We start from the raw sequence: 22,423 nt of genomic DNA, 5'->3' as shown, positions 1-22,423 counted from the left end.
TGGGGTAATCCAATTTCTCTGGCAATTCTCCAACAATTGAATTGATCAGCTGGTCTAGAGGCACTCTAATTGAGGCATTGAGGGTTAAGTGGAGGGTAACAGGAAGAGGAGCATTAATCTTTTGACTATGATAAGTGACGTGTGGACAGGCAGATGCTGAGGGGGAAGCAGTCTAATGCTCAACAGAACTATAGGGAAGGTTACTGTATAGGGTGGTGTGTGTGTGTGTGTGTGTGTGTGTGTGTGTGTGTGTGTGTGTGTGTGTGTGTGTGTGTGTGTGTGTGTGTGTGTGTGTGTGTGTGTGTGTGTGTGTGTGTGTGTGTGTGTGTGTGTGTGTGAATATGGGTGAGTGAATGCCGATGGTTGTCTAGAAGGTGGTGGGCTAAGTGGTGACTCACTCTACATTGCAGAACAATTGTGAGGACATCAAAACTATGAAATAACACAAATGGAATCATGTAGTAACCAAAAAAGGGTTACACAAATCAACATATGTTTTAGATTTTAGATTCTTCAAAAAGCAGCCACCTTTTGCCTTTATGACAGCTTTGCACACTCTTGGCATTCTCTCAACCAGCTTCACCTGGAATGCTTTTCCAACTGTCTTGAAGGAGTTCTCCCATATGCTGAGCACTTGTTGGCTGTTTTTCCTTCACTCTGCAGTCCAACTCATCCCAAACTATCTCAATTGGGTTGAGGTCAGGTGATTGTAAAGGCCAGGTCATCTGATGCAGCACTACATCACTCTCCTTCTTGGTCAAATAGCCCTTACACAGCCTGGAGGTGTGTTTTGGGTCATTGTCCTGTTGAAAAACAAATGATAGTTCCACTAAGCACAAACCAGATGTTATTGCGTATCGCTGCAAAATAGTGTGGTTGCCATGCTGGTTAAGTGTGCCTTGAATTCTAAATAAATCACAGACAGTGTCACCAGCAAAGTATCCCCACACCATCACACCTCCTCCTCCATGCTTCACAGTGGGAATTACACATGCAGAGATCATCCGTTCACCTACTCTGTGTCTCACAAAGACACGGCACTTGGAACCAAAAATCTCACATTTGGACTTATCAGACCAAAGGACAGATTTCCACCGGTCTACTGTCCATTGCTCGAATTTCTTGGCCCAAGCAAGTCTCTTCTTATTATTGGTGTCCTTTAGTAGTGGTTTCTTTGCAGCAATTCGACCATGAAGGTCTGATTCACGCAGTCTCCTCTGAACAGTTGCTGTTGAGATGTGTCTGTTACTTGAACTCTGTGAAGCATTTATTTGGGTTGCAATTTCTGAGGCTGGAAACTCTAATGAACTTATCCTCTGCAGCAGAGGTAACTCTAGGTCTTCCTTTCCTGTGGCCGTCCTCATGAGTCAGTTTCATCACAGTGCTTGATGGTTTTGCGACTGCACTTGAAGAACTTTGAAAGTTCATGAAATTTTCAGATTTGACTGACCTTCATGTCTTAAAATAATGATGGACTCTCTTTGTTTATTTGAGATGTTCTTGCCATAATATGGACTTGGTCTTTTACCAAATAGGGCTATCTTCTATATACCACCCCTACCTTGTCACAACACAACTGATTGGCTCAAACGCATTAAGAAGGATAGAAATTCCACAAATTAACAATGAACACCTGTTAATTTAAATGCATTCCCGCCTCCCGGGTGGCACAGTGCTTAAGGGCGCTGTACTGCAGCGCCAGCTGCGCCACCAGAGACTCTGGGTTCGCGCCCAGGCTCTGTCGTAACCGGCCGCGACCGGGAGGTCCGTGGGACGACGCACAATTGGCCTAGCGTCGTCCGGGTTAGGGAGGGCTTGACCGGTAGGGAAATCCTTGTCTCATTGTGCACCAGCGACTCCTGTGGCGGGCCGGGTGCAGTGCGCGCTAACGAAGGTTGCCAGGTGCACGGTGTTTCCTCCGACACATTGGTGCGGCTGGCTTCCAGGTTGGATGGCGCTGTGTTGGTTGGGTTGTGGTATCGGAGGACGCATGACCTTCGTCTCTCCCGAGCCCGTACGGGAGTTGTAGCGATGAGACAAGGTAGTAGCTACTAAACAATTGGATACCACGAAAAAGGGGTAAAAAAAAAAAGCATTCCAGGTGACTACCTCATGAAGCTGGTTGAGAGAAATTCAAGCGTGTGTAAAGCTGTCATCAAGGCAAAGGGTGGCTACTTTGAAGAATCTCAAATATATTTTGATTTGTTTTACACTTTTTTGGTTACTACATGATTCCATATGTGTTATTTCATAGTTCTGATGTCTTTACTATTATTCTACAATGTAGAAAATCCCTGAAATGAATAGGTGTGTCCAAAGTTTCGACTGGTACTGTATATCGATATGGACTGTTCAGTATTTTCTTTTAGTGAAGAGTTATCACATATTTTGAATATTTACTTTTCCCCTACTCATGGAAACCAATAATGTACATTTTTTGGTAAAATGTATGATTTCCCCATAAATGTATATTTGCAAATGTCTGATGTATCAAGCAAGTGTTTTGAATGATCACTTATGTTGTCACACACACTCAATAGTGAGACCAAAGGATACAGGATGAAATTCATGGTATGAAACACAAGTAAACTCAACAATTACTGTGGTTTTTAAAGGTGGTGTCAAGCCTTCAAACAAACTACTACATGATACATTCCAACAGATAATCTGGCACGATAATTACTAATGTTGACTCTTGTCTCTGTTGCAGTTCAGCAGAAGAACAAAACAATGACAGGTGAGTAAATATTTTTCCACTATCATTCCACTACATCAGACATTATTGTTCTCTATGCCAAAGGATTTATTTTTATAGTAATTGGACACCACAATCTGTAATACCGGTTAACTTTTGTGTGTCTGTCTGTCTGTCTGTCTGTCTGTCTGTCTGTCTGTCTGTCTGTCTGTCTGTCTGTCTGTCTGTCTGTCTGTCTGTCTGTCTGTCTGTCTGTCTGTCTGTCTGTCTGTCTTCCAGACTGTGGCTTTGAGAGGCAGTTTGTGGATGCTCATAATGACTATCGCAGGAAGCATGGTGCCCCGCCCCTAGCTCTGAGCAGAGACCTGTGTAACTCCGCCCAGAAATGGGCAGACCATCTTCTGTCAATCAAATGCCTGAAGCACAGCTCCACCAATCACGGAGAAAACCTTTACTACGCATACAGCTCAACCCCCCAAAAACCTGTTGGTGAGCATATGTCAGAAAAAAAAGAAAGAAAATCTAATAAATTCTTTATTGTGCAATACATTGAACATGTTACATCTGCTCCTGCCATGCCCTCTACTTCTCATCCTGTGTCTCCCTAACCTGCCACCCCTCCCCTAGTGCTCTCTCTCTCTCTCTCTCTCTCTCTCTCTCTCTCTCTCTCTCTCTGTGTGTATGTGATTGTGTGAGTGGAGACAGGTGTGCTGGAGGCAGAGCAGATCCCCACCAGCTGCAATCTGTTCCATAATCAAGGCCTCTACAAATACTCAGCCCTGCCATTTCCACACTGCTAGTTTGTAGCCTCTGCGCTGCGGTTCAAGCTGTTTGGTCCTGCATAGAGATTGTTATCCTGTTGTGCATGGTTTTCCCTAGCCTGACGCTGCTTTTCGCTCTGCTGCAGTTCCGTCCACTCTGACTCTGGTCCCTGCCTCCAGTCCCTCGTCTTGTCAGTCCTGCTTCCCTGCCCTGGACCCCCGCTCTACTGCTTACTTGGATTCTGCTCCGGAACTACATACCCTGCCCCTACTCCACTTGCCCCAGCCTCAGTTCCTGGTTCCATGCTACCCACCCGAGCTTCCCCTGGCCTGCACCCCATCTCCCCCCAAGCTTTTCAATAAATACCTTAGTTACCTTATCCCTGTCTCCTCGTTTGAGTCTGCACTTGGGTTCACCTGCTCCGCCCTGCGTAACAGAATATGCAGCAGAGCTCAACTAGTGGAAAGTACAGTATTGAATAGAGCCTACAGTAGATATTGTGTACACAACTTATCCTCTCCACTTATTAACTAGCATATGCAGACTGATTTTGAGTGGATAATTTTCCTGAATGCTCATTTGATAACAAATTGGTTCCGCTTTGTATCTTTTTCTGAATGCACTTTAAAGGGAAGGATGCAGTGGACAGTTGGTACAGTGAAATCAAAGATTACCACTTCAATAAGCCTGGCTTCAGCTCCGGTACAGGTGAGATACACAATCTGCAGAATCTAGGGTAAGACAGGTGTGTACTGCATTATCGGAACTAGAAGCACAAGCATTTCACTACACTCGCATTAACATCTGCTAACCATGTGTATGTGACAAATAAAATGTGATTTGATTAGATTTTTACTGCCACCACAATTAAAAAAAAAGTAATTTCTGGAGTTTAACCTTGCTAATGAATCACCCGTTTATTTGGATTCATTTCATAGACCACATCTGACTCTATTTCCAATCACTGACAGTGTCCAAATAGGCCTCCTACAGTACCTGTTGCTCTCCATCCTCGACATACTGAGCGTATACATATACTGACTTCTATACTAACAGTGGCCCCTGCTGTTGTTTCCAGGTCACTTCACCCAGGTGGTTTGGAAGGACTGCAGCGAGGTAGGTGTGGGCCTGGCCACAGATGGGCAAACGATCTTTGTAGTGGGCCAGTACCACCCAGCTGGCAACATGTGCAACGCGGGCTACTTTGAGAAGAATGTCCTACCACTGGGTAGCTCCACCTCTAGAGCCCCCAAATGTTTCCCCACAGGTAAACACATCATTGATTGTTTGCAATGATTGGTGAACAAAAATTGAAAAAGACAAATATATTTAAATCCCATACAACAGCCCAGTTACGATTGTCTCTCGGCAAATAAGCAACTACTAAAGATAAACTAGGTATTCCTGAATGAACCCATTGTATGACACAGCATCGGATACCTCAATCTCTCAACTGACAAATATATTTTCTTTCCTACAGCCGGAGAAGGAGGGAGCCTGAGTGTACCCCAGTCTAAAATTGCCAGATCCTCTTCACCTGCATATAAGGCTCCTCCTCAGGCGAACGGCACTGGTGAGATGTTTTAAATGAATTTTCAGTAAATGTCTCCCATTATGTAAAGATAACTTAATAATATTGGATAGGTAGTAAGCCCAATTTTGCCCTCTGAATTTTGGCCATAAATCTTACAGCCATACAATCCTTTCAAGTCATCGCAAGTGTCTCGGTCGTTAGGAGTTGGAACAAGTATTTTAACTTAATGTGCAGTCCATCCTTCCATCTGTCTGTCTGTCTGCTTGCTCTAAGACCTTGGCTGAGGGGGAAGCAGTCTAATGCTCAACAGAACTATAGGGAAGGTTACTGTTTTGTGTGTGTGTGTGTGTGTGTGTGTGTGTGTGTGAATATGGATGAGTGAATGCCGATGGTTGTCTAGAGGGTGGTGGGCTAAGTGGTGACTCACTCTAGCAATAAGCAAGAGACTTTGGAGGGATATCAGGCTGTCACACAAATAACAAAAATCAATGAGTCTAGGTCTGTAATATGGTCCAAAATCAAGCACCATATATCAATTAAGATATACAGTACCAGTCAAAAGTTTGGACACACCTACTCATTCAAGGGTTTTTCTTTATTTGTACTATTTTCTACATTGCAGAATAATAGTGAGGACATCAAAACTATGAAATAACACAAATGGAATCATGTAGTAACCAAAAAAGGGTTACACAAATCAAAATATGTTTTAGATTTTAGATTCTTCAAAAAGTAGCCACCTTTTGACTTTATGACAGCTTTGCACACTCTTGGCATTCTCTCAACCAGCTTCAGCTGGAATGCTTTTCCAACTGTCTTGAAGGAGTTCTCCCATATGCTGAGCACTTGTTGGCTGTTTTTCCTTCACTCTGCAGTCCAACTCATCCCAAACTATCTCAATCGGGTTGAGGTCAGGTGATTGTAAAGGCCAGGTCATCTGACGCAGCACTACATCACTCTCCTTCTTGGTCAAATAGCCCTTACACAGCCTGGAGGTGTGTTTTGGGTCATTGTCTTGTTGAAAAACAAATGATAGTTCCACTAAGCACAAACCAGATGTTATTGCGTATCGCTGCAAAATAGTGTGGTTGCCATGCTGGTTAAGTGTGCCTTGAATTCTAAATAAATCACAGACAGTGTCACCAGCAAAGTATCCCCACACCATTACACCTCCTCCTCCATGCTTCACAGTGGGAATTACACATGCGGAGATCAAGAATCTAAAATATATTTTGATTTGTTTTACACTTTTTTGGTTACTACATGATTCCATATGTGTTATTTCATAGTTCTGATGTCTTTACTATTATTCTACAATGTAGAAAATCCCTGAAATGAATAGGTGTGTCCAAAGTTTCGACTGGTGCTATATATCGATATGGACTGTTCAGTATTTTCTTTTAGTGAAGAGTTATCACATATTTTGAATATTTACTTTTCCCCTACTCATGGAAACCAATAATGTACATTTTTTTGGTAAAATGTATGATTTCCCCATAAATGTATATTTGCAAATGTCTGATGTATCAAGCAAGTGTTTTGAATGATTACTTATGTTGTCACACACACTCAATAGTGAGACCAAAGGATACAGGATGAAATTCATGGTATGAAACACAAGTAAACTCAACAATTACTGTGGTTTTTAAAGGTGGTGTCAAGCCTTCAAACAAACTACTACATGATACATTCCAACAGATAATCTGGCACAATAATTACTAATGTTGACTCTTGTCTCTCTGTTGCAGTTCAGCAGAAGAACAAAACATTGACAGGTGAGTAAATATTTTTCCACTATCATTCCACTACATCAGACATTATTGTTCTCTATGCCAAAGGATTTATTTTTATAGTAATTGGACACCACAATCTGTAATACCGGTTAACTTTTGTGTGTGTCTGTCTGTCTGTCTGTCTGTCTGTCTGTCTGTCTGTCTGTCTGTCTGTCTGTCTGTCTGTCTGTCTTCCAGACTGTGGTTTTGAGAGGCAGTTTGTGGATGCTCATAATGACTATCGCAGGAAGCATGGTGGCCCGCCCCTAGCTCTGAGCAGAGACCTGTGTAACTCCGCCCAGAAGTGGGCAGACCATCTTCTGTCAATCAAAAGCCTAAAGCACAGCTCCACCAATCACGGAGAAAACCTTTACTACGCATACAGCTCAACCCCCAAAAAACCTGTTGGTGAGCATATGTCAGAAAAAAAAGAAAGAAAATCTAATAAATTCTTTATTGTGCAATACATTGAACATGTTACATCTGCTCCTGCCATGCCCTCTACTTCTCATCCTGTGTCTCCCTAACCTGCCACCCCTCCCCTAGTGCTCTCTCTCTCTCTCTCTCTCTCTGTGTATGTGATTGTGTGAGTGGAGACAGGTGTGCTGGAGGCAGAGCAGATCCCCACCAGCTGCAATCTGTTCCATAATCAAGGCCTCTACAAATACTCAGCCCTGCCATTTCCACACTGCCAGTTTGTAGCCTCTGCGCAGTAACTCTGCGGTTCAAGCTGTTTGTTCCTGCATAGAGATTGTTATCCTGTTGTGCATGGTTTTCCCTAGCCTGACGCTGCTTTTCGCTCTGCTACAGTTCCGTCCACTCTGACTCTGGTCCCTGCCTCCAGTCCCTCGTCTTGTCAGTCCTGCTTCCCTGCCCTGGACCCCCGCTCTACTGCTTACTTGGATTCCGCTCCGGAACTACATACACTGCCCCTACTCCACTTGCCCCAGCCTCAGTTCCTGGTTCCATGCTACCCACCCGAGCTTCCCCTGGCCTGCACCCCATCTCCCCCCAAGCTTTTCAATAAATACCTTAGTTACCTTATCCCTGTCTCCTCGTTTGAGTCTGCACTTGGGTTCACCTGCTCCGCCCTACGTAACAGAATATGCAGCAGAGCTCAACTAGTGGAAAGTACAGTATTGAATAGAGCCTACAGTAGATATTGTGTACACAACTTATCCTCTCCACTTATTAACTAGCATATGCAGACTGATTTTGAGTGGATAATTTTCCTGAATGCTCATTTGATAACAAATTGGTTCCGCTTTGTATCTTTTTCTGAATGCACTTTAAAGGGAAGGATGCAGTGGACAGTTGGTACAGTGAAATCAAAGATTACCACTTCAATAAGCCTGGCTTCAGCTCCGGTACAGGTGAGATACACAATCTGCAGAATCTAGGGTAAGACAGGTGTGTACTGCATTGTCGGAACTAGAAGCACAAGCATTTCACTACACTCGCATTAACATCTGCTAACCATGTGTATGTGACAAATAAAATGTGATTTGATTAGATTTTTACTGCCACCACAATTTAAAAAAAGTAATTTCTGGAGTTTAACCTTGCTAATGAATCACCCGTTTATTTGGATTCATTTCATAGACCACATCTGACTCTATTTCCAATCACTGACAGTGTCCAAATAGGCCTCCTACAGTACCTGTTGCTCTCCATCCTCGACATACTGAGCATATACATATACTGACTTCTATACTAACAGTGGCCCCTGCTGTTGTTTCCAGGTCACTTCACCCAGGTGGTTTGGAAGGACTGCAGCGAGGTAGGTGTGGGCCTGGCCACAGATGGGCAAACGATCTTTGTAGTGGGCCAGTACCACCCAGCTGGCAACATGTGCAACGCGGGCTACTTTGAGAAGAATGTCCTACCACTGGGTAGCTCCACCTCTAAAGCCCCCAAATGTTTCCCCACAGGTAACACATCATTGATTGTTTGCAATGATTGGTGAACAAAAATTGAAAAAGACAAATATATTTAAATCCCATACAACAGCCCAGTTACGATTGTCTCTCGGCAAATAAGCAACTACTAAAGATAAACTAGGTATTCCTGAATGAACCCATTATATGACACAGCATCGGATACCTCAATCTCTCAACTGACAAATATATTTTCTTTCCTACAGCCGGAGAAGGAGGGAGCCTGAGTGTACCCCAGTCTAAAATTGCCAGATCCTCTTCACCTGCATATAAGGCTCCTCCTCAGGCGAACTGCACTGGTGAGATGTTTTAAATGAATTTTCAGTAAATGTCTCCCATTATGTAAAGATAACTTAATAATATTGGATAGGTAGTAAGCCCAATTTTGCCCTCTGAATTTTGGCCATAAATCTTACAGCCATACAATCCTTTCAAGTCATCGCAAGTGTCTCGGTCGTTAGGAGTTGGAACAAGTATTTTAACTTAATGTGCAGTCCATCCATCCATCTGTCTGTCTGCTTGCTCTAAGACCTGGGCCAGTTCCACAGAGACTTCCTACGGGCGTGTAACAACCAGCGGATGGCACACGGAGCCCCAGCCCTCACACTGGACCCAGCCCTGAGTCAGGGGGCGCAGGCATGGGCAGAAACTCTACTGGGAGAGCGGGTGCTGAAGAACTCATCCTCCCCCCATGGTGAAAATATCTGGGCCAAGACGGGGTCAGCGGGCATCACTGCTACAGGTAGGGAGAACCAGGAGGACGGATGGTCTGCAGGGACAGGGATTTCTCAATAGGCAGTACATACGGCGGGCATATTTTGAATGGTTCCGGATGGGGATCGCTAACCCTATGCCTAACCTTAACCCTTACCATAACCTTAACGTTGACGCTAACCTCACCAACCCCATCCCTCCAAGCCTAACCTTAATCCTAACCCTAACCAATTTCGAACCCTATGCCTATCCTTTGGATATGCCTAACCATTGGATATACCTAACCATTGGATATGCCTAACCATTGGATATACCTAACCATTGGATATGCCTAACCATTGGATATACCTAACCATTGGATATACCTAACCATTGGATATGCCTAACCATTGGATATACCTAACCATTGGATATGCCTAACCATTGGATATACCTAACCATTGGATATACCTAACCATTGGATATGCCTAACCTTTGGATATACCTAACCTTTGGATATACCTAACCATTGGATATACCTAACCATTGGATATACCTAACCATTGGATATACCTAACCTTTGGATATACCTAACCATTGGATATACCTAACCTTTGGATATACCTAACCATTGGATATACCTAACCATTGGATATGCCTAACCATTGGATATACCTAACCATTGGATATACCTAACCATTGGATATGCCTAACCATTGGATATACCTAACCATTGGATATGCCTAACCATTGGATATGCCTAACCATTGGATATACCTAACCATTGGATATGCCTAACCATTGGATATGCCTAACCATTGGATATGCCTAACCTTTGGATATGCCTAACCTTTGGATATACCTAACCATTGGATATACCTAACCATTGGATATGCCTAACCATTGGATATACCTAACCATTGGATATGCCTAACCATTGGATATGCCTAACCATTGGATATACCTAACCATTGGATATGCCTAACCATTGGATATGCCTAACCATTGGATATGCCTAACCTTTGGATATACCTAACCATTGGATATACCTAACCATTGGATATGCCTAACCATTGGATATGCCTAACCATTGGATATACCTAACCATTGGATATGCCTAACCATTGGATATACCTAACCATTGGATATGCCTAACCATTGGATATACCTAACCATTGGATATGCCTAACCATTGGATATGCCTAACCATTGGATATACCTAACCATTGGATATGCCTAACCATTGGATATACCTAACCATTGGATATACCTAACCATTGGATATGCCTAACCATTGGATATGCCTAACCATTGGATATACCTAACCATTGGATATGCCTAACCATTGGATATACCTAACCATTGGATATGCCTAACCATTGGATATACCTAACCATTGGATATGCCTAACCATTGGATATACCTAACCATTGGATATGCCTAACCATTGGATATGCCTAACCATTGGATATACCTAACCATTGGATATACCTAACCATTGGATATACCTAACCATTGGATATACCTAACCATTGGATATGCCTAACCATTGGATATACCTAACCATTGGATATACCTAACCATTGGATATACCTAACCATTGGATATGCCTAACCTTTGGATATACCTAACCTTTGGATATGCCTAACCATTGGATATACCTAACCATTGGATATACCTAACCTTTGGATATGCTTAACCATTGGATATACCTAACCATTGGATATGCCTAACCTTTGGATATGCTTAACCATTGGATATACCTAACCATTGGATATGCCTAACCATTGGATATGCCTAACCATTGGATATGCCTAACCATTGGATATGCCTAACCTTTGGATATGCCTAACCTTTGGATATGCCTAACCTTTGGATATGCCTAACCTTTGGATATGCTTAACCATTGGATATACCTAACCATTGGATATGCCTAACCTTTGGATATGCTTAACCATTGGATATACCTAACCATTGGATATGCCTAACCATTGGATATGCCTAACCTTTGGATATGCCTAACCTTTGGATATGCCTAACCTTTGGATATGCCTAACCTTTGGATATTTTATTTTTATTTTTTTATTTCACCTTTATTTAACCAGGTAGGCTAGTTGAGAACAAGTTCTCATTTGCAACTGCGACCTGGCCAAGATAAAGCATAGCAGTGTGAACAGACAACACAGAGTTACACATGGAGTAAACAATTAGCAAGTCAATAACACAGTAGAAAAAAAATGGGCAGTCTATATACAATGTGTGCAAAAGGCATGAGGAGGTAGGCGAATAATACAATTTTGCAGATTAACACTGGAGTGATAAATGATCAGATGGGCATGTACAGGTAGAGATATTGGTGTGCAAAAGAGCAGAAAAGTAAATAAATAAAAACAGTATAAAAACAGTATGGGAATGAGGTAGGTGAAAAGGGTGAGCTATTTACCAATAGACTATGTACAGCTGCAGCGATCGGTTAGCTGCTCGGATAGCTGATGTTTGAAGTTGGTGAGGGAGATAAAAGTCTCCAACTTCAGCGATTTTTGCAATTCGTTCCAGTCACAGGCAGCAGAGTACTGGAACGAAAGGCGGCCAAATGAGGTGTTGGCTTTAGGGATGATCAGTGAGATACACCTGCTGGAGCGCGTGCTACGGATGGGTGTTGCCATCGTGACCAGTGAACTGAGATAAGGCGGAGCTTTACCTAGCATGGACTTGTAGATGACCTGGAGCCAGTGGGTCTGGCGACGAATATGTAGTGAGGGCCAGCCGACTAGAGCATACAAGTCGCAGTGGTGGGTGGTATAAGGTGCTTTAGTGACAAAACGGATGGCACTGTGATAGACTGCATCCAGTTTGCTGAGTAGAGTGTTGGAAGCCATTTTGTAGATGACATCGCCGAAGTCGAGGATCGGTAGGATAGTCAGTTTTACTAGGGTAAGCTTGGCAGCGTGGGTGAAGGAGGCTTTGTTGCGGAATAGAAAGCCGACTCTGGATTTGATTTTTGATTGGAGATGTTTGATGTGAGTCTGGAAGGAGAGTTTGCAGTCTAGCCAGACACCTAGGTACTTATAGATGTCCACATATTCAAGGTTGGAACCATCCAGGGTGGTGATGCTAGTCGGGCATGCGGGTGCAGGCGGCGATCGGTTGAAAAGCATGCATTTGGTTTTACTCGCGTTTAAGAGCAGTTGGAGGCCACGGAAGGAGTGCTGTATGGCATTGAAGCTCGTTTGGAGGTTGGATAGCACAGTGTCCAATGACGGGCCGAAAGTATATAGAATGGTGTCGTCTGCGTAGAGGTGGATCAGGGAATCGCCCGCAGCAAGAGCAACATCATTGATATATACAGAGAAAAGAGTCGGCCCGAGAATTGAACCCTGTGGCACCCCCATAGAGACTGCCAGAGGACCGGACAGCATGCCCTCCGATTTGACACACTGAACTCTGTCTGCAAAGTAATTGGTGAACCAGGCAAGGCAGTCATCTGAAAACCGAGGCTGTTGAGTCTGCCGATAAGAATTTGGTGATTGACAGAGTCGAAAGCCTTGGCGAGGTCGATGAAGACGGCTGCACAGTACTGTCTTTTATCGATGGCGGTTATGATATCATTTAGTACCTTGAGTGTGGCTGAGGTGCACCCGTGACCGGCTCGGAAACCAGATTGCACAGCGGAGAAGGTACGGTGGGATTCGAGATGGTCAGTGACCTGTTTGTTCACTTGGCTTTCGAAGACCTTAGATAGGCAGGGCAGGATGGATATAGGTCTATAGCAGTTTGGGTCCAGGGTGTCTCCCCTTTGAAGAGGGGGATGACTGCGGCAGCTTTCAATCCTTGGGGATCTCAGACGATATGAAAGAGAGGTTGAACAGGCTGGTAATAGGGGTTGCGACAATGGCGGCAGATAGTTTCAGAAATAGCGGGTCCAGATTATCAAGCCCAGCTGATTTGTACGGGTCCAGGTTTTGCAGCTCTTTCAGAACATCTGCTATCTGGATTTGGGTAAAGGAGAACCTGGAGAGGCTTGGGTGAGGAACTACGGGGGGCGGAGCTGTTGGCCGAGGTTGGAGTAGCCAGGCAGAAGGCATGGCCAGCCGTTGAGAAGTGCTTATTGAAGTTTTCGATAATCATGGATTTATCGGTGGAGACCGTGTTTCCTAGCCTCAGTGCAGTGGGCAGCTGGGAGGAGGTGCTCTTGTTCTCCATGGACTTCACAGTGTCCCAGAACTTTTTGGAGTTGGAGCTACAGGATGCAAACTTCTGCCTGAAGAAGCTGGCTTTAGCTTTCCTGACTGACTGCGTGTATTGGTTCCTGACTTCCCTGAACAGTTGCATATCACGGGGCTATTCGATGCTATTGCAGTCCGCCACAGGATGTTTTTGTGCTGGTCGAGGGCAGTCAGGTCTGGAGTGAACCAAGGGCTGTATCTGTTCTTGGTTCTGCATTTTTTGAACGGAGCATGCTTATCTAAAATGGTGAGGAAGTTACTTTTAAAGAATGACCAGGCATCCTCAACTGACGGGATGAGGTCAATGTCCTTCCAGGATACACGGGCCAGGTCGATTAGAAAGGCCTGCTCACAGAAGTGTTTTAGGGAGCGTTTGACAGTGATGAGGGGTGGTCGTTTGACTGCGGCTCCGTGGCGGATACAGGCGATGAGGCAGTGATCGCTGAGATCCTGGTTGAAGACAGCGGAGGTATATTTGGAGGGCCAGTTGGTCAGGATGACGTCTATGAGGGTGCCCTTGTTTACAGAGTTAGGGTTGTACCTGGTGGGTTCCTTGATGATTTGAGTGAGATTGAGGGCATCTAGCTTAGATTGTAGGACTGCCGGGGTGTTAAGCATATCCCAGTTTAGGTCACCTAACAGAACAAACTCTGAAGCTAGATGGGGGCGATCAATTCACAAATGGTGTCCAGGGCGCAGCTGGGAGCTGACGGGGTCGGTAGCAGGCGGCAACAGTGATAGACTTGTTTCTGGAGAGAGTAATTTTCAAAATTAGTAGTTCAAACTGTTTGGGTATGGACCTGGAAAGTATGACATTACTTTGCAGGCTATCTCTGCAGTAGACTGCGACTCCGCCCCCTTTGGCAGTTCTATCTTGACGGAAGATGTTATAGTTGGGTATGGAAATCTCTGAATTTTTGGTGGCCTTCCTGAGCCAGGATTCAGACACGGCAAGGACATCAGGGTTAGCAGAGTGTGCTAAAGCAGTGAGTAAAACAAACTTAGGGAGGAGGCTTCTGATGTTGACATGCATAAAACCAAGACTTTTTCGATCACAGAAGTCAACAAATGAGGGTACCTGGGGGCATGCAGGGCCTGGGTTTACCTCCACATCACCCGCGGAACAGAGAAGGAGTAGTATGAGGGTGCGGCTAAAGGCTATCAAAACTGGTCGCCTAGAGCGTTGGGGGCAGAGGATAAGAGGAGCAGGTTTCTGGGCATGGTAGAATATATTCAGGGCATAATGCGCAGACAGGGGTATGGTGGGGTGCGGGTACAGCGGAGGTAAGCCATTGGATATACCTAACCATTGGATATGCCTAACCTTTGGATATGCTAACCTTTGGATATACCTAACCATTGGATATACCTAACCATTGGATATGCCTAACCATTGGATATGCCTAACCATTGGATATGCCTAACCTTTGGATATGCTTAACCATTGGATATGCCTAACCATTGGATATGCCTAACCATTGGATATGCTTAACCATTGGATATACCTAACCATTGGATATACCTAACCATTGGATATGCCTAACCATTGGATATGCCTAACCTTTGGATATGCCTAACCTTTGGATATGCCTAACCTTTGGATATGCCTAACCTTTAGATATGCCTAACCTTTGGATATGCCTAACCTTTAGATATGCCTAACCATTGGATATGCCTAACCATTGGATATGCCTAACCATTGGATATGCCTAACCTTTGGATATGCCTAACCATTGGATATGCCTAACCATTGGATATGCCTAACCTTTGGATATGCCTAACCATTGGATATGCCTAACCTTTGGATATGCCTAACCATTGGATATGCCTAACCATTGGATATGCCTAACCATTGGATATGCCTAACCATTGGATATACCTAACCATTGGATATGCCTAACCTTTGGATATGCCTAACCATTGGATATGCCTAACCTTTGGATATGCCTAACCTTTGGATATGCCTAACCATTGGATATGCCTAACCATTGGATATGCCTTTGGATATGCCTAACCTTTGATATGCCTAACCATTAGATATGCCTAACCTTTGGATATGCCTAACCTTTGGATATGCCTAACCATTGGATATGCCTAACCATTGATATACCTAACCATTGGATATGCCTAACCATTGGATATGCCTAACCATTGGATATGCCTAACCATTGGATATACCTAACCATTGGATATGCCTAACCTTTGGATATGCCTAACCTTTGGATATGCCTAACCTTTGGATATGCCTAACCTTTGGATATGCCTAACCTTTGGATATGCCTAACCTTTAGATATGCCTAACCTTTGGATATACCTAACCATTGGATATGCCTAACCATTGGATATGCCTAACCATTGGATATGCCTAACCTTTAGATATGCCTAACCTTTGGATATGCCTAACCTTTAGATATGCCTAACCTTTCGATCTGCCGGCTGAACATCCACTTCTTTCTCAATAAGTACATTCCCAGGGGATCCCTCAAGGTGTGCACATTTTTAATCTAATGTATGACTTCTTTCTTTCTCCGATAAGGTCAAGAGGTGGTGGACGCCTGGTACAAACAAGAGGAGAACTATGACTTCTCCAAACCAAGACATCAGGACAAAACAGGTAAACCTTTCAGCATTAAAAGTAGAAGACAAGTATTTAAAAAAAAAATAAATGTAACCTTTATTTAACTAGGCAAGTCAGTTAAGAACAAATTCTTATTTACAATGACGGCCTACATCGGCCAAACCCGGATGACGCTGGGCAAATTGTGCGCTGCCCTATGGGACTCCCAATCATGGCCGGATGTGATACAGCCTGGAATCGAAACAGGGACTGTAGTGACGCCTCTTGCACTGAGATGCAGTGCCTTAGACCGCTGCGCCACTCGGGAGCCACTCGGGAGTATACAGTAATGTAATGTGCTACGCCAAAGAGGTCTAAAAAATAGCTCTAAAATTACACCTTGCTTTAAACGGTCATCTCTGACCACAGCATGTCATGTTTAAAGTCTGCCCTGCGTTGATATTTTCCTCAATGTTAAACGTATTGATAATCCAAAAGAATTTGGTGATAATTGTGCCCCATTGTCAATCATCGCTCCCTTTCTTTCATTTCCTCTCCCTCTCTTTTTCTTTGTTCATCTGTTTCAGGGCAGTTCACACAACTGGTGTGGCGTAGCTCCAAGGAGGTGGGCGTCGGCATGGCAAACGGTGGCACGGGGATGCTCGTCGTGGTGGCACACTTTAAACCGGCTGGCAACATCAGCAACCCCGGTTACCACGCTCAGAATGTGATGCCAAAAGGGTCGAAAGTTACAGATAAGCCAGTGGAGGTCGTCACTTCGAGAATGCAGGCGTTGGCCGTGAACTCACTGTCAGGTGAGCAGCATCACATGTAATGTGAACTTTGTTATGATGCTTTATGACAGGTTTACGACATTGTTGTGATATTGTTGTGAAGGCACTATGAGTGGGGGTGACAAAGTGTCACTCATACCTTTTAAAGGATTCATAAAGCCTTAATATACCGTGTAATTCTCCATGTCCCGTATAGCCAATGAGCTTGGCCAGTTCGGCCGGGCTCTCCTGAAGTCTCTCAACCAATACCGGAGCCAGCACGGGGCATTACCTCTGGTGCTAAGCCCTGCCCTCACTAGGGAGGCCCAGGATTGGGCGGCTCACCTGGTGAGCATCAACACACTGATGAATAGCGGCAAAGGCCACGGGGAGAACATATTCTACTGCTCTGGCTCCAGCACAGCGACCCCTAATGGTGAGGCACATACCTGCACTGCACTGACATACAACTTATAAAGGCCAATGGGTAAAAAGAAAGTCAAGGGCCTAATTCCAATATGAAGTATGAGTATTATGAACTAACTCCGATACTGGATATGATGTTCACATAGTAGTCGACAATCCAAAGTCTCTGTCAATTGCCCAAAACTTTGGTTTGTTATTGTATGGGGTCGCAGCAAAAGGCTCTGCACAATGCTTGTAAAGTTCACAAAAAATGTGCATTCATTTATATATTGTCCTTCTCTTGCATATGAATTATAGGATCAGATGTGGCTGAGTCTTGGTACAAGGAGATTGAGAAGTATAACTTCTCATCCCCTGGTTTTCAGAGTGGAGCAGGTACGGTGTCCAGTGCCCTGACACCTCATAACAACACAATGCTTTTGATATATAACCTCAACCACAACAGTCATTGTACAATATAGAAAGTATTTTGTGAAAGTATTTAATCAAACTCAAAATCAGGAAAACAACAGTGCTCCCTGGCAGTGAATTTACCATAATCAATAACACCTACGACATGAAACAATTCAAGTCCATAATAAATGTTAGGAGTGAGACATGCTGGCCGTAAATGTATTGTTTTCTGCATTTGGTGTTTGTTTGAAAAAGAAAATCAGTTGATTGGTGGTACTCTTGTCCTAGGTAATTTCACTCAAATGGTCTGGAAGTCCTCAAAGCAAGTAGGCGTGGGTTTGGCGACCAGTGGGCGGGGCACGTTTATCGCCGTGGCGTTCTACGATCCAGCGGGCAACATCACCAACCCAGGCTATTTCCATGACAACGTGAAAACCAAAGGAAGCAATACTTTAGTCTGAGCCATATATATACAGTGCCTTGCGAAAGTATTCGGCCCCCTTGAACTTTGCGACCTTTTGCCACATTTCAGGCTTCAAACATAAAGATATAAAACTGTATTTTTTTGTGAAGAATCAACAACAAGTGGGACACAATCATGAAGTGGAACGACATTTATTGGATATTTCAAACTTTTTTAACAAATCAAAAACTGAAAAATTGGGCGTGCAAAATTATTCAGCCCCCTTAAGTTAATACTTTGTAGCGCCACCTTTTGCTGCGATTACAGCTGTAAGTCGCTTGGGGTATGTCTCTATCAGTTTTGCACATCGAGAGACTGAACATTTTTCCCATTCCTCCTTGCAAAACAGCTCGAGCTCAGTGAGGTTGGATGGAGAGTATTTGTGAACAGCAGTTTTCAGTTCTTTCCACAGATTCTCGATTGGATTCAGGTCTGGACTTTGACTTGGCCATTCTAACACCTGGATATGTTTATTTTTGAACCATTCCATTGTAGATTTTGCTTTATGTTTTGGATCATTGTCTTGTTGGAAGACAAATCTCCGTCCCAGTCTCAGGTCTTTTGCAGACACCATCAGGTTTTCTTCCAGAATGGTCCTGTATTTGGCTCCATCCATCTTCCCATCAATTTTAACCATCTTCCCTGTCCCTGCTGAAGAAAAGCAGGCCCAAACCATGATGCTGCCACCACCATGTTTGACAGTGGGGATGGTGTGTTCAGGGTGATGAGCTGTGTTACTTTTACGCCAAACATAACGTTTTGCAGTGTTGCCAAAAAGTTGAATTTTGGTTTCATCTGACCAGAGCACCTTCTTCCACATGATTGGTGTGTCTCCCAGGTGGCTTGTGGCAAACTTTAAACAACACTTTTTATGGATATCTTTAAGAAATGGCTTTCTTCTTTCCACTCTTCCATAAAGGCCAGATTTGCTCAATATACGACTGATTGTTGTCCTATGGACAGAGTCTCCCACATCAGCTGTAGATCTCTGCAGTTCATCCAGAGTGATCATGGGCCTCTTGGCTGCATCTCTGATCAGTCTTCTCCTTGTATGAGCTGAAAGTTTAGAGGGACGGCTAGGTCTTGGTAGATTTGCAGTGGTCTGATACTCCTTCCATTTCAATATTATCGCTTGCACAGTGCTCCTTGGGATGTTTAAAGCTTGGGAAATCTTTTTGTATCCAAATCCGGCCTTAAACTTCTTCACAACAGAATCTCGGACCTGCCTGGTGTGTTCCTTGTTCCTCATGATGCTCTCTGCGCTTTTAACGGACCTCTGAGATTATCACAGTGCAGGTGCATTTATACAGAGACTTGATTACACACAGGTGGATTGTATTTATCATCATTAGTCATTTAGGTCAACATTGGATCATTCAGAGATCCTCACTGAACTTCTGGAGAGAGTTTGCTGCACTGAAAGTAAAGGGGCTGAATAATTTTGTACGCCCAATTTTTCAGTTTTTGATTTGTTAAAAAAGTTTGAAATATCCAATAAATGTCGTTCCACTTCATGATTGCGTCCCACTTGCTGTTGATTCTTTACAAAAAAATACAGTTTTATATCTTTATGTTTGAAGCCTGAAATGTGGCAAAAGGTTTCAAAGTTCAAGGGGGCCGAATACTTTCGCAAGGCACTGTATGTAGCATGTATGCCAGCACTCCCAAAGGTTTCTATAGGAATGGGTGCTTATCTGGGCAAACACATTGTTGCTGTTATCTGTGGTTGTTGCTATGATTTGTCCTCTTTTGGAAGGCTAAGAATCTTTTTTTGTTAGTTAATTGTTTTCCATAGATGGTGCCATTCGAACGCACCATGCAGTTGCCAGGAGCCATCAGTGTAGACGGCCGTTGCGCCGTCTTATACGAGACAAACCTGACCTTAACTTTTTTAACTTCTGTCTCAAATGATACCCTTACATTGTTATTTTCTAACCAACAACAGTAATTTGGGAAATCTGTATAAATGGCTTTTATGTTGTCTTAATAGGAAATCATTTTAATGGTTATGGGTATTTTTTCATAACTGCAATATAAAAGTAAGATTTTCACCGGACTCGTCCTATAATCGTATTTGTGGCCAAAGCATAAACTGGAGAAAAAACTCCACCTCAAATAGACAGTTTCATAAATGCATGCTATTTCCTCATAGAACATGATGTCACGTTGGCTCGCTGAGCTGGCCAATCAGTGGTCAACTTGCATGAACATTTCTAATGACCGGTATACTCCCACACCATTCTGTTGGGGTATGTCCACGCCATTCAAACACATATAATAAGGATCTCTACAGATCGGTGTTCTACCCGCGGGACGGTTGAGCTAATGCGATTGTATGTTGACATACAGACTGAGACTGCACTGTGTTGACATACAGACTGACTGCACTGTGTTGACAGACTGAGACTGCACTGTGTTGACAGACTGAGACTGCACTGTGTTGACATACAAGGGGCAATAAATGGTGGAATTAAATGTTTGTAGGTTGTAACATTTGTGCCACACTTTGAAAGAAATATTCAACGAGAGCTTACATCTAGTTAGCATCATCGCTGCAGTCTTCCACCAGCAGAGGGAAACAGCTTGTTACCTTTCACTGTATTCCCTGTCAAATAAACAGGCAATCTAACTGGAGACATGTAAAGAATCTGTCTCACACACAAACACACACACAGACAGGGTGAACAATTGTTACTCGCTTCTGTAACCACAGGGACAGACAGGCTTTGCATGGGGAATGCAAACAGAAACTCGCATGGCATCACATTACACCATTGTTCTCTATATCCCTAGGAGGAAAAGTGATGTGCTGTTATATCATAGTCACATTTTTAACAAGGTCAGCAGATAAAAGCTCAGAAGCTTTTGTTTTTGCATTCTAGTTTGAATAGACTGGTCAAATAGGATTCTAACGATAACGCAGGAATATGGTGTATGAAACTGTTTTCTACCTATGTGCTTTGAGGATTATAACTACTGTGTTTACAGTTTGGAATATTATTTGAGCTTTGTTGGTAATGACAAACAAGATCGAGAACATTCTGTTATCACTTTGAAAAACACCTGACTGTAACCTGTTAACTCTGAACCTGTAATGGTTTTCTTCATCTGAACGAGAGGCGGACCAAAGCGCAGCGTGGTTGTTTTGATTCATGCTTTAATAAATCACTTCACATGAACAAACTAACAAAAAACAAGAAATGTGAAAACTCAAAACAGTCCTATCTGGTGCACACACAGAGACAGGAACAATCACCCACAAACACACAGTGAAACCCAGGCTACCTAAGTATGATTCTCAATCAGAGACAACTAATGACACCTGCCTCTGATTGAGAACCATACTAGGCCGAAACATAGAAATACCCAAAACCTAGAAAAACAAACATAGACTTCCCACCCAACTCACGCCCTGACCATACTAAATAAATACAAGGAAATAGGAGGAAATAAAGGTCAGAACGTGACAGAACCTTGTAACTAAAGATCGCTGATATCAGTAATAGTAGGGGATCAAATAGAAAGTTTATGGATGAATGTTTATTTTTAACGCATTAAATCTGCGTGTTTACAGGGTTAGAATGAAAACAACTCAAAGTGTTAAGTTTAGGTATTAATTCCGAGTAAGGTTTGGGGATGGCTTACTACAAAATAATTAAAAACAACATGCTGTTTCCATCAAGTATAATCTATTCTCCTGGCTTGGTAGAGCACTATGAACTGCCATGGCGCAGTGGTCACAACAGCACGCTTGGGCCTTAGCGGCGAGCTCCGCCTCAAAGCATAATGAGTTCGGGCCAGTGGCAATAGTTTTACATTTTTGCGATGAGCCCTGTTCTCAGGACCTTTTCAGACATCCGAAATCAGAGCCTATTTCTAGTGATCAGTCTGGTCTATTTAGTCCCCATGTTACACAATACATGTTTGTGTGCGTGCAAGAAGAAAACAAGCTAAGAGTATGACAGGGGATAGGATGTGGGCCAGAGGCCATGCCTCCCAAGGGAGGGGTGAGTGGGATGCTCGCCAGCCAACACTGTCGAATCCCAGAAAGTTTTAGGTCAATAATTGTTCCCTTAAACCTCCATCTGTCCAAATATATGGGTACTCGTCCATAATATTCCAACCAAAAACATTCTGTGAACAGTGTACCAATGGTTTGGGTATTAATTGTATGTGTGTTGAACATCAAAAC

At 43.5% G+C, this 22,423-nt stretch overlaps 1 protein-coding gene across 2 annotated transcripts in view; it reads left to right on the top strand.

The window, feature by feature from the left end:
* glipr2 (GLI pathogenesis-related 2) overlaps positions 1-20,287 on the top strand; it is a 30,497-nt gene extending 10,210 nt beyond the window's left edge. For both annotated transcript variants that reach the window (XM_052525281.1, XM_052525282.1), the window contains exons 2-17: positions 2,711-2,737; positions 2,975-3,184; positions 4,088-4,165; positions 4,536-4,724; positions 4,938-5,030; positions 6,740-6,766; positions 6,962-7,171; positions 8,059-8,136; positions 8,506-8,694; positions 8,907-8,999; positions 9,230-9,442; positions 16,156-16,233; positions 16,764-16,991; positions 17,167-17,385; positions 17,673-17,750; positions 18,057-20,287. In XM_052525281.1, the coding sequence (XP_052381241.1) occupies positions 2,711-2,737; positions 2,975-3,184; positions 4,088-4,165; positions 4,536-4,724; positions 4,938-5,030; positions 6,740-6,766; positions 6,962-7,171; positions 8,059-8,136; positions 8,506-8,694; positions 8,907-8,999; positions 9,230-9,442; positions 16,156-16,233; positions 16,764-16,991; positions 17,167-17,385; positions 17,673-17,750; positions 18,057-18,229 (2,183 nt within the window). In that variant the 3' untranslated portion in view covers positions 18,230-20,287. The remainder of the gene's footprint in view (positions 1-2,710; positions 2,738-2,974; positions 3,185-4,087; positions 4,166-4,535; positions 4,725-4,937; positions 5,031-6,739; positions 6,767-6,961; positions 7,172-8,058; positions 8,137-8,505; positions 8,695-8,906; positions 9,000-9,229; positions 9,443-16,155; positions 16,234-16,763; positions 16,992-17,166; positions 17,386-17,672; positions 17,751-18,056) is intronic.
* The last annotated feature ends 2,136 nt before the right edge of the window (positions 20,288-22,423 follow it).

The sequence above is a fragment of the Oncorhynchus keta genome, chromosome 9 (genome assembly GCF_023373465.1).
Source record: "Oncorhynchus keta strain PuntledgeMale-10-30-2019 chromosome 9, Oket_V2, whole genome shotgun sequence".
NCBI lineage: Eukaryota > Metazoa > Chordata > Actinopteri > Salmoniformes > Salmonidae > Oncorhynchus > Oncorhynchus keta.
Note: the sequence above shows the minus strand (reverse complement) of the source record. Positions and strands in the feature narration are given on the sequence as shown.